The 12,118-nt window shown below is 47.8% G+C and overlaps 1 protein-coding gene across 2 annotated transcripts in view; it reads right to left on the minus strand.

The window, feature by feature from the left end:
* The window catches only part of L3MBTL1 (L3MBTL histone methyl-lysine binding protein 1), a 28,525-nt gene extending 17,791 nt beyond the window's left edge, over window positions 1–10,734 (minus strand). Inside the window, exons 1-8 of one of the 2 annotated variants that reach the window (XM_069495641.1) lie at window positions 10,599–10,734; window positions 10,203–10,429; window positions 9,557–9,698; window positions 9,137–9,287; window positions 8,890–9,013; window positions 8,137–8,221; window positions 1,079–1,167; window positions 446–550 (exon numbers count right to left, since the gene is read on the minus strand). In XM_069495641.1, coding sequence (XP_069351742.1) covers window positions 446–550; window positions 1,079–1,167; window positions 8,137–8,221; window positions 8,890–9,013; window positions 9,137–9,287; window positions 9,557–9,698; window positions 10,203–10,429; window positions 10,599–10,734 — 1,059 coding nt within the window. Of the gene's footprint in view, window positions 1–445; window positions 551–1,078; window positions 1,168–8,136; window positions 8,222–8,889; window positions 9,014–9,136; window positions 9,288–9,556; window positions 9,966–10,202; window positions 10,430–10,598 lie in introns of those variants that run through there. The other variant, XM_069495643.1, reaches the window with a different exon arrangement.
* Window positions 10,735–12,118: the final 1,384 nt, after the last annotated feature.

The following is a 12,118-nucleotide window of genomic DNA, read 5'->3' on the forward strand; positions in this document are numbered from 1 at the left end:
TCACAACTCCTCTCTCAGGACTCAGCAAAGGCGGCCCTTCCTCTAAGCTTTCCCTGTCCCCTCAGGTAGAACTGACCACTCCTTCCCTGTGCCACCCTGCTCATGTCTGTCACCACCCCTGTGGCATGTCTCTGACGTTTATCTGTGAGCTCTTAGAGGACAAAGACCTTGTTTGACTCATGCCAACATCCCTGGCATGAGTCCTTGGATTTCCTCAAGGGCTCCCAGCATGGACGGCATATGCTCATTCAGTAACAGCACCACCCCTAACACTTCATCTGGTTTTTGTTCTTTTTTTTAAGCTTTCTGTGTGTTCCAATTTAACCTCCTACTAGACCATGTATGCTCTGAGGGTAGGGCAGTGCCTCCCTCCCTGTCCCCAGCAGGCTCCATCACTCTACCCTGAGAGCCATCGTTAGCAAGGTGGTACCATGCCCCAGCTCACCTCGGCCACAGTGAGGATGAAGTACATGGACGGGTGCTGAGGGTCAATGCCTTCCAACTTCATCCCCAGTTTGAAGCCATTCTTGTTATGAGTGACTGCCTGGGACTGTCAACGCACAGAGTGGAGAGGACCCAGCTTCCATCCAGCCTTAGCCTTGCCTAGTGGGCTTGGGGTGAAGGAGCTGCCTTTAGGCCCCACCCGCCTGGCATTACCACGGGGGCAACTTATTTGGGGATCTTTACTGCAGGGATCCTGGGAGGGACAGAATAGCTCCCAGGTCCCTTGAAAAATGGGGGCTGAGTCAGGGCTGGACTCAAGGACTCTCTCTTGCCCAAGTCATGGAAAGTTCAGTGCTGAATTGAGTTGAGTTGAAGGCACCAGGATTCAACAGTCTGCAGGTCTGCAGGCCCAGTGATGGGTAAGCCTAGGTTCCATCTCCCTATTTCTTCCCACCATGGCAGCCTCTTATGGCAGGCCCTTGTCCACTCTGGGCCCTAACCAGTCTCTCCCTCTTCCATTTTGCCAGTCCAATGAGGAATGTCAGACACAGAACACACCAGAAGGCCTAAGTTTGGTGGTAAGTCCCTGGACTAGGAAGATAAGCTCTTCCTATGTGGAAATCGTCCAACTCACGTCCTGGAAGAGGCTGACCGGGGCAGTGATGGCCTTCTGCTCCTCTAGGTAGGACTCCCATGACCAGCCTTCCTTCTTCTCACCTGTCGCTGTGGAGAGGAGACAGATAAGCTGATGTATGACTTTCCTTAATTTCCCTGACCAAATTCTTTTTTTTTTATAGACAGGGTTTCACTCTGTCACCCCAGCTGGAGTACAGTAGCACAATCACAGCTCTCAGGTGAGGCTATCCCAAATTCTGCCCATCCCTCCCCAAACCCTGGGCCACTGTCAGCAAAAATTTGTTTTTGTTTGTTTGTTTGTTTTGTTTTGAGACAGAGTCTCACTCTGTTGCCTGGACTAGAGTGCCATGGTGTCAGCCTAGCTCACAGCAACCTCAAACTCCTGGGCTCAAGCAATCCTACTGCCTCAGCCTCCTGAGTAGCTGGAATTACAGGCATGCGCCACTATGCCCGGCTATTTTTTCCTATATATATTTTTAGTTGTCCAACTAATTTCTCTCTATTTTTTTAGTAGAGACAAGGTCTCGCTCTTGCTCAGGCTGGTCTCGAACTCCTGAGCTCAAACGATCCTCCCGCCTCGGCCTCCCAGAGTGCTAGGATTACAGGCGTGAGCCACTGTGCCCGGCAAGTCAGCAGTACTTTGGATCACACAGCAACTAACTGAGGTTACAAAGTCTCAGCCACAGAGAAATCCTGCTCTTTGAGATGTAACACAGGACAAAGCTGGGTGACAAGTCTGTACCGAGGACTTAATCACAGTGCCACCTAAGCTCAAAAAGAAAGGAGGAAAAAGAGAAATGAGAGGGAAAACAAAGAGGAAGAAATGGAGGAGAAAAGACACAGAGAAATAAGAAACAGTTTTTTCAATTCTTCTTCCTCTGAACACTTATGGGCGCATACAGAGACATAAACAAATGTACATATATGTGTGCTCGGTGGACCCCCACAGTGGACGGACTGATTGTGCAGCCCTTCTAGACATACACACGCTGTGCACACACACACACTCAGGTGCACACATTATGGTCAGGGCCTACAGCCAAGGTCCTGCCCATACCTCGAAGTCTCAGGATCCTGGGGAGGGGAGATGAATTCCCCCACAGAACCTTCAGTTAGCCTGAGATGGAGTCCTAGCTTCCAACACAGAAGGCTAGAATAGACAGTTACATGTAAGGTATGGTGACCAGGTCAGCCGGAGCTGCCTTCAACTAAAGGCCACAGATAACTAAAGAGGCAGTAACTCAAAAGAATCAATTGGTATCACTCGGGTAAATAGCTCCAGCTTCTTCTGGAAACTTCTATGTCTCTACTTTGTCACCTGTAAAATGCAGATAATTTCATCTACCACAGAGGGCCATTATGATGACTGAGAGATGCTATGTACAAAAGATCCTTATGAAATACATTCGTGTTACTGGTCCTTCCGGGGTCTTCATTAAGTCTGCCTGATTTGGATTCTAGCTCTGCCTCACCCTGGTTACCACTTGGCTACTGCCCTGGATCACTCAGGCTTAGAGTGGTTTGTCTCTCAGAAAGATGCTCTTTTCCTTTGTTGAAATCTAAGTGGCTAGAAACACCTGTCTTACAGCTACCTAAATTCCTTGTCACTGTACCAAACCTTGAGATCCCAACTACCTGATCCAGTTGGGCCAAAGCAAGTATTTTGTTCATCAGATGATCAACTGAGCCATCAAACCCTCTCAGAGACACGCCAATCTAGAGCACATCTCTTCCAACTATCCTTGCCCTGAGTGAAACTTGGATTGTCCCTTATAACATATCACCTACTATGTTCCCTCAAGAAACCCTCTAGTTCTCCCATTCAGTCTTCGTCCATCCTTACTGAGCAGGGAAAGAAGAGAGAGTAGACTTCAGGATGCCAGGTTAGCATCGCCTTGCTGTTTCTTTCAGTCCTGTTGATTCTAACTCCAAGGTAGCTCTTGAATCTACCCCCACTTCTCCACATTTACTGTCCGTCTTGCTTTGAACCTAGCCTAAATGCCTCTTAACTAATCTCTCTGCCGCAGATATTTATTCTATTGCCAGAATATCTCTAAATTAAAAATGTGTTTATCTTTGCTTTAAGTTCCACAGTGTCTTCTCATTTCCAACCAAAAATCAAAAATCTAAACACCTTTCTATAGCACACAAAGCCCACGGTGAACTGGCCACTCTATCACTTCAGTTTCATCATGCATTTCCATGCCGCTGTGCCTCTGGGCCTTTGCACAGACTGCTACCTCTGCTTCAAAGATCCTGACCCCACCTTGCCCCATCCTCCTATCTTTTTTACATTTTTTAACACTCAGTCATAGCTATAGCACCTAGAGAAGAGATGGTCAACCAATGTTTGTTAAATAAGGATGGATGGATAAAATTTCACCCCACCTACCCCATGAAGCCTTCCTTGATTCCATGAGGCAGAGTTTGTTCTGTGACAGTCTCTTGTATTTACCTATCTCAAACATAACACATATCATACTGTTACATAATAACTACCTGTGTACTTACCTATCTTTGCACCTACACTCTGAGCTCATTAAGTGCTAGTAATGTATACACTAAACTCTTAGCATCTAGTTCAGTGTCTGGTACAGAGTAGGCACTTGTGATTGTTAAATAAAAGAACAATAACGGAAATACTACATATCAAAAACTGTGAGATGCACAGGACCTGGAGGAAAATGACAGGTTTAAATGAACACATTAGAAAAGAAGAAAGGCTGAAATTAATAAAATTAGTCTCATGAAGTTAGAAAAAGAAAAGTAAAATCAACCCAAAGAAAATGTAGGCCAGGGCCGGGCATGGTAGCTAACTCGGGTATTTGTTGTTCTTTCACAAATGAAGAAAATGGGCTGGGCAGGGTGGCTCACACCTGTAATCCTAGCACTCTGGGAGGCTGAGGCAGGCGGATCATTTGAGCTCAGGAGTTCAAGACCAGCCTGAGCAAGAGCAAGACCCTGTCTCTACTAAAAATAGAAAGAAATTATATGGACAACTAAAAATATATATAGAAAAAATAAGCCAGGCATGGTGGCGCATGCCTGTAGTCCCAGCTACTCGGGAGGCTGAGGCAGGAGGGTTGCTTGAACCCAGGAGTTGGAGGTTGCTGTGAGTTAGGCTGACGCCATGACACTCTAGCCGAGGCAACAGAGAGAGACTCTGTCTCAAAAAAAAAAGAAAAGAAAATGTAGGCCAGGCATGGTGGGTGATGCCTGTAATCTCAGCACTTTGGGAGGCTGAGGCAGGAAGACTGCTTGAGACCAGAAGTTCAAGACTAGCCTGGGCAACATAGTGAGACCTCATTTCTACAGAAAATAAAAAAATAAAAACTTAGCTGGGCGTGGTAGCCCATGTCTATAGTCCCAGCTACTTAAGGCTGAGGCTTAAGGATTGCTTGTGCCAGACATTTGAGGTTGCAGTTAGCTATGATCATGCCACTGCACTCCAGCCTGGGAGACAGAGCAAGACCATGTCTTAAAAAAAAAAAAAAAAGAACGAAAGAAAATTGAAGTAAAGAATTTAAAAAAAGGAAAAGACAAATAAGATTAATAAGTATCTAAAACCAGATGTAGTGGCATACACTGAGTAGTCCCAGCTACTCAGGAGGCTAAGGTGGGAGGATTGAGCCCAGGAGTTCAAGGCCAGCCTGGCAACACAGCAAGATCCTGTTTCTTAAAAAAAAGAAAAAGAAAAAGAATAAAGAAACAAACAGAGAAGGCATAGATAATAATAAGAAATAAAAAAATATCCTGCAGACATTAAAAAAATAAAGAGAGCCAGAGAAGAAAGCTAGGTATGGTGGCAGTCTGTAGTCCTAGCTACTCAGGAGGCTTAGTCAAGAGGAATGCTTGAGCCTAGGCATCTAAGGCCAGCCTGATCAACATAATGAGACCCCCTTTCTAAAAAATATAATAATAACAAAAACTTAAAGAATAAGAATAAAAAAGGGGATATTATTAACTTTATATTCTTTTGACAAATTCCCTTGTTAATCACCCAGTCTCATGCGTACCTCTACACCTAGGGAAACTGCTCTCTTGAATTACTAGGGTCAAAATTCAGTGGCTTTTTCTTATTCCTCAAAGCTCTCTCTCTCTCTCTTTTTTTTTTTTTTTGAGACAAGGTCTTATTCTGTCACCCATGCTAAAGTACAGTGGTACAATCATAACTCACCACAACCTCAAATCCTGGGCTAAAGCGATCCTCACACTTCAGCCTCCTGAATAGCTGGGACTACAAGCGCAAGCCACCACACAAAGCTAAGATAGATAGATAGATAGATGTATTTAGAGACAGGGTCTCACTATGTTGCTCAGTCTGATCTAGAACTCCTAGCCTCAAGCAATCCTCCCACCTCGGCTTCCCAAATGCTGGGATTACAGGTGTGAGCCATGGTGCCTGGCCTCTTTAACTCTCTTGATGGTCATGTGCTACCAACCACTCATTCCATCTTGGCACTTCTTTCTTACTACACTCTCCTAGTTCTATTCTTCTTCCTTGTCTATTTCCATTACTGTTTCTTCCTTCCCCTGCTGTAACCCTGTTCTTCAATGGTGCATCCCTAGAAATAAACACAGTAATTTCCTCCCATCTCTCTCTCCTTGCTGCTCACTCCCCTGGGAAGCTTCTTCGCTCTGAATCTGAAAAGACTAAAATAGGCTGATCTGAAGAGTACCACTAGAGATACTTGATCTGGATGTGGGCAGAATGAGAGATGACATGAGAATATCAGTACAGTAGTCCCCCCCTTATCTGAGCTTTTGCTTTCTGCAGTTTCAGTTACCCACAATTAACGGTGGTCTGAAAATATTAAATGGAAATTTCCAGAAATAAACAATTCGTAAGTTTTAAATTGCGTACCCTCCCAAGTAGCATGATGAAATCTCGCACCATCCCACTTTGTCCCACCCAAGACAAAAATCATCCCTTTGTCTATCATATACTTTATCATACCTTTATCACAGGTATGTGTATATAGAAAAAAACATACTATATAGGGTTCAGTACTATCTGCGGCTTCAGGCATCCCCTGGGGGTCTTGGAACATATCCCCCACAGGAAACGGAGGACTACTGTAACTGTTAACATAAACAGAATAGCTATTAATGACTAAATAAATTGTAAAGACTTGCAATGCTGTGTCAGAAAATGATCATTCACACAAAATGGCTGTTGAAAAGGTAAAAGAGATGTATGTGAGAGAAAGTCCGAGTGTGTACATGAGTCACACATGTCTAACTCTTGAACTACTGGAGTACTCCACCAACACTAGATTATGTCAGGTCTGTGGGACATGAATTGAATAGGTGGCTATCAAACTGCATGGGAAGCTCGAACAATCCCAACACCCATCCCTACCCCAGACTCTTCCGTCAGAAGACCCAGAAAATGAGTAGAAAACATTTTCATCATAAATGCAAACTTCCATCTACTCACAATTTCTTTCCTTGAAAAAAGAAAGGGAAAAAGAAAAAAGGAATGGAAGAAAAATACCCAGAAACCAGTGTCACATTAATGTTCACAGTTAAGATGATGAGTGGCATGAATCAAAAGATAACTTTGTGCTGGCCAACAGGACCCAGCTAAACGAATGCTGATTTAGGAATCTATTTCCCTAAGTAAGATAGAGCACTTGAGCCAATAGTAGTTGGTCACTGTTTCTTTCCTCTCCGTGTCTTAAGAGACCATGAACTTAAGAGAGCTAAGCCTTTGCCTTCTGATGTGACTGCCTTAGGTGAGCAGTGAAATTTTGGTTTGGCTATAATGCGCAGAAGTTGGAAGAAGCACCATGAGGTTCAGAGCTCTGGACACAGACTTGACTCCTCCAGCTGGCACTGGATCCATCAAGGGACAGAAGGACATCCTAAGAATTGACCTCACCTTTCTGGTTCTCTCTGGGATGAGAAAGACACTAACTAAGGCAACTGAGCATAGTCCAAGAGGAACCACCAACATACACATCATTCATTCACCTACTGAACAAACACTGATTGAGAACCTGCTCCACACCAGGCTCTAGCACTAAGTATACAACGATTAATAAAACAGACTCAACAGCCAGGTACAGTGGCACATGCCTATACTCCCAGCTACTCAGGAGGCTGAGGCAGCAGGATTGCTTGAGCGCAGAAGTTCGAAGCTACAGTGCACCATGATCATGCCTATGAATAGCCACTGCACTCCAGCCTGGGCAACATAATGAGACCCCATTTCTTAAGGGAAAAAAAAAGAGGCCAGGTGCAGTGGCTCATGCCTGTAATCTTAGCATTTTGGGAGGCCAGGGCGGAAGGATTGCTTGAGCTCAGGAGTTCGAGACCAGCCTAAGCAACAGTGAGATCCTGTCTCTACTAAAAATAGGAAAATTAGTTGGGTGTTGTGGCACATGCTTGTAGTCCCAGCTACTTGGGAGGCTGAGACAGGAGGATCCCTTGAGCCAGGAGTTTGAGGCTGCAGTGAGCTGTGATGACACCACTGCATTCTACCCTCTGTCTCAAAAATAAAAAATTTAAAAAAAGAATAAAAAAGAAAAAGAAAGAAAGAAAAGAAAAAGAAAACATTTCAGTCTCTGTGTTGATGAAATCTAAGTCTTTAGGGAGGAAGACAGACTAAATAAATTGCTGTAGAGTATCTAGGTGATTATAAGTATGATAAATGCTAATAAAAGAGTCAGGATGGGGTCCCAAAGAGGAAGGTCAGACCAATTAAGTAGGGCAGCCTTGCCTATAGCACCAAAGAGAAGCAATGCCATGTGGTGCCAGTAAAGGCTGCTCAAATCTTCAGATACTGAGTGAGGACCTCCCTGGCAGTGGGGCCTACTCATAACTAGATAACAGAGGATAAACAAACACATAATATAACCGCTAAGAACAGACATATACTAATGTATACACCATAAACAGTCTCTCACTGTTTTTCTCTCTTTCACACACACTAACCCATGCTCATCTATATATGCATAACACACCATCACATTCATAACCCACACTCCCAGTCTCACACCTCCAAAGGTTTATACACACCTCACACGAATATATACACACAGGCCACCATACCAGGCTGGCTGCTGCTCCACTCCTCACTCTCTGGGGTACTAGCAGTGGGTTGTCCCTCTGGATCCTTTCCTTCTTCTTGCTTCTCCTGTAGAAGACAAGCCTGATCCCAGCTTCCTGTCCTTATGAATTAGGGTGAGGCCCTAGCCTCTGATTCTGGCCCCTATCTGGCTCTCTGGCCATGTGGTGTTCTACCCCAAACAGATAGAATTTCCTCTAGGCTACCAGTAAAAATACAGACAACCTCCTACCACTTAGGCACACACTCATGTGAGTACACACATCCTGGTTACACAGCTGGACTACAACTCTCCTTATTACCAGGTAGAGAAACTGAGCACACAAAAGTCTGCTCTGTGCTGATTTTACACGTCCAGTAGAATCTTCATGCTTTGTCTCTTCCAGCTTATGCAGCTAAAGCCCTGTGCTCCCTGGCCTCTGGCCTACGTGCTGGACTCCAGCAGTGGAGTTTTCCATCTGCCTGTGTATCTACTTTGGGTGCCAGTTCAAGTGACTATGTCTTAACCATGACAGTGGACTAAGATAGGAGCTCCAGAAAATCAGAAGAGTGATTAATTCATTTCCCTCCTACCAGGTATAGGATCTGACTCAAGATGGGACCCCAAAATATGATAAGTGAATCATTATGAATATCTTCTCTGGCCTAGTCTCAAGACCTGGATTGATTGAGGGGACAGTGGGAATTGCGGCACAGGCTCTAGCTTCCCCCTTCCCTGCCCACTGCCCTCTTCTTACCATGGCTTCTGGCTCGGACTCCTCCTCTGATGGGCTGTGGTATTCCCTGTGCTTCCTCTTCTTCATGGGTTTGAGAAGCTCAGAAGCGCTGCCACGGCCCGAGGAATTCTCCACAATGACTGACCTGAGAGAGGGGCAGCCTTAGGAGAGGAACCTCCTGCCCTGCACCACCCAACCCCTCTCCTAAGCCCTGAACAGGAATGGGGCTGAAGTCAGAGCAAGTAGGGCTGTGACCTCCTCCCCTTACCGCTCCTGGAAGAGCTGAGGGCAGCCATCATTGGAGGAACCAAGATCTGGACCGGCGCCTTGCTGAGGCCCACAGGCCTGGCACTGGCAGGTGCTATCATCCTCGAGGGGCTCTTGAGGGGGATCTTCTGGAGGATTCTGGGGGAGGTCCTCTGCGGAGGCCAAATGGGCCTCAGGCCTCCTACCCCATCACAACCACACTCAGGCTCCACCCACGCCCCCTCAGGCCCTGCCTCCATCTTGGTCCCATCTCCGCACTGGACATCCTCCCTAGTCTTCTCCACCTGGAGATCTACCCCGGGGTGCACCTGCAGAAACCGCCCCAGGCCACGCCCCCCCCCACCAAGGCTCCTCGGGGAGCTCAGGCCTCGCCCCAACTGCGCAGGGTCCCAGCTCAGGGCCCGGGGAGCGGGACTCCTACCGGGCTGTTGGGTGCCCGCATCGCCATCTCCTGCCGGAGGCCCGCCATCTTCGTATTGGGTCACGCTTTCCCGCCTCAGCTCCGGGCTCTGGGGCTGCTCCACTCCCACCATGTTGAGCGGCGTGTACTCGCTTATCCGGAACTGGAGCGCGGGAGGGTCTGAGGATCGCGATTCCTGCGCCGGCCCTTGACCCACCTTGGAGTTGGCACCGTCGCCTTTTCGCCGCCTCATGCCAGATCGCGTCCCCCAGCACGCCTCGAGACTTGGCCCCTGGGGGCCTCGCTCCAAGCTACTACCCCAGGGCCCCTCACGCCAAGCCACGCCCCCAGGCACCTGCAGGTCCAATCCCAGGATGCCTCACTCTAAGCCACACCCCGACACACATGGGCCCAGTCCCAGAGTACCTAACTCCAAGCCACGCCCCTGGGCAGTTGCATGTCCAGTCCCAGGGTACCTTACTCCACGCCATGCCCCCAGAGACCCTCGGGCCTGGGAGTGCTTCCACCCAAGCTATGCCCCTTAAGTCCTTCACTCAAAGCCCCACCCCAGCTTCGCCCCCTTCTGCCTCAGGCCCAGCCTTGAGCCTGTAGGCCCCGCCCCGCAGTTGTGGCTCGGGAGGCCTAGCCAATCCCCACAGACACTGACCCGCAGGCCGCTCCCAGGGGGCGGGACTGCAGCCTCCGTCCACTCCAGAAGCCGCACTGTGCTGGCGCTGGAGCTGGCCGCTGGCCCGGCACTGAGCTGCGGCAGAACGGTGGCGGTAACTGGTTCGCTGTTGGCCACCTGCTCTGGGGCACCTATGTGGATTGGGTCCCGGGGAAAGCAGGAGACATCCAGGGCATTGCTGGGCAGGCCCAGGGTGGCAGAGCTGGCTGTAAACAGATACGCAGACACGACACGGATGAGCCTAGTGGCTCTCCCTCAATCCTGCCATGCATGTGTGGGAAGTTGAAAGAAGGCAGGTGTAGGAAAGTGCAAGTATTATCTGCCCTCCAGGATCCACCATAGGGATGCCCCTCCCAGACTTCTGGCTTGACGTACCTGGAATGATGAAGGCAGTAGCGGGCAGATGAGGACCGGAACCTGGGCTGTCTCTGGCCACCAGGTGCACGCTGACCTCTCCTGTGGAGGGCCCCGTCAGTGTCCTCAGCATCTCCATTTCAGCATGCCCCTCCATCCTGGTAGGCCTACAAGCCAAACACAGACCCTAGGGCGATCGGGAGGGGACCTTGGCTATGAAGCCAATGGAGATGGAAAGGGAGAGGGTTTCTCCAAGGAGATGGCTACCCTCAAGCCAGCAACCTGCAGAGAAAGGCCTCAGTCTTGAGGGGAGTAGGGTATCTTAGGAGACCAGCATCAGGCTTCGCTCCTGGTTCCACCCATGTCAGTGGGTGGGCTTTGGCCAACCTCTACACTTCCCCTAGTCTCTGTAAGGATGGGCATGATGGCATGTGTAAGGGTATTTTGTAAACTGTGACATACAGCACTGACTCTAGAGAGCATCACTGAGGCCAAGGTTCTTTCTGGCCAATTGTCTTCATGCCATAGCCCAGGACACATCCAAACTCAACTCTTTCTGGACCCCCCACTTCCATTCCCACTAGAGTCATTCCCTTCTCCCTCTGAAGATTCAGAGACCTCAAATGCCAGGTTTTCCTTCACCTATACAGGGTTCATCTTCCTGGGAGGTGGTATCTTTCCTTATCGTGTTCTATGCTGCCATCCTCCCCTCCCTCGAATCCTAAGCACAGAATGGGCACTCAAACATCTGTTGAACAAATGCATGCATCTGAGGACCAAAGTGGTAGTGTACGAAAGAAAACCTGGTCCCTACATGAGTTTGTTTTAATAAAGAAAAGGCAGTATAAGCATTTAATAAATAGTTAGTTCAACACGTAAAGACATGAAAAAAAAAAAGACCTAGAGATGTAACATACTTAATAGCTGCCATTTACTCAACTCCTAAAATATGTTGGCCACTGTCCTAGATGCCCACCAGCATTGGTCAGTAGAACTGTTTATGATGATGGAAATGTCCTACTCCTAAGCTATCCAACACAGTAGCCACTAGCCATATGTTGCTATTGAGCACTTGAAATGTGGCTGGTGTGACTGTGGAACTTATTTTTTATTTTATTTAATTTCAAAGAAATTTATATGGCCACAGTAGCCGGGCACAGTGGTGCATGCCTATAGTCCTAGCTACTTGAGAGGCTGAGGCAGGAGGATTGCCTGAGGCCAGGAGTTTGAGGCCAGCATAGGCAACATAGCAAGACCCCATCTCTGACAATAAATAAATGGCTGGCAACAGTGGCCATGACTATTGTATTGGACAGCTCAGCTTTATACATATGATAATTGGCCTGTTGGTGCCTTCTCCAAAGCACATTTGAAAGTCTGACCACTTTCCATCTCCATTGCCACTATGCTAGTCACCACCACCTTCAGCTCTCCTTGGACTTCTGAAACTGCCTTCTAACCCATCTCTCTGCTTCCTCTCCTGTGCCTCTAGAGTCCATTTTCCAGTAAGAGAAAGCTTTAAAAACATAAACCAAATCACA

Source organism: Eulemur rufifrons, chromosome 20, assembly GCF_041146395.1.
Source record: "Eulemur rufifrons isolate Redbay chromosome 20, OSU_ERuf_1, whole genome shotgun sequence".
Lineage (NCBI taxonomy): Eukaryota > Metazoa > Chordata > Mammalia > Primates > Lemuridae > Eulemur > Eulemur rufifrons.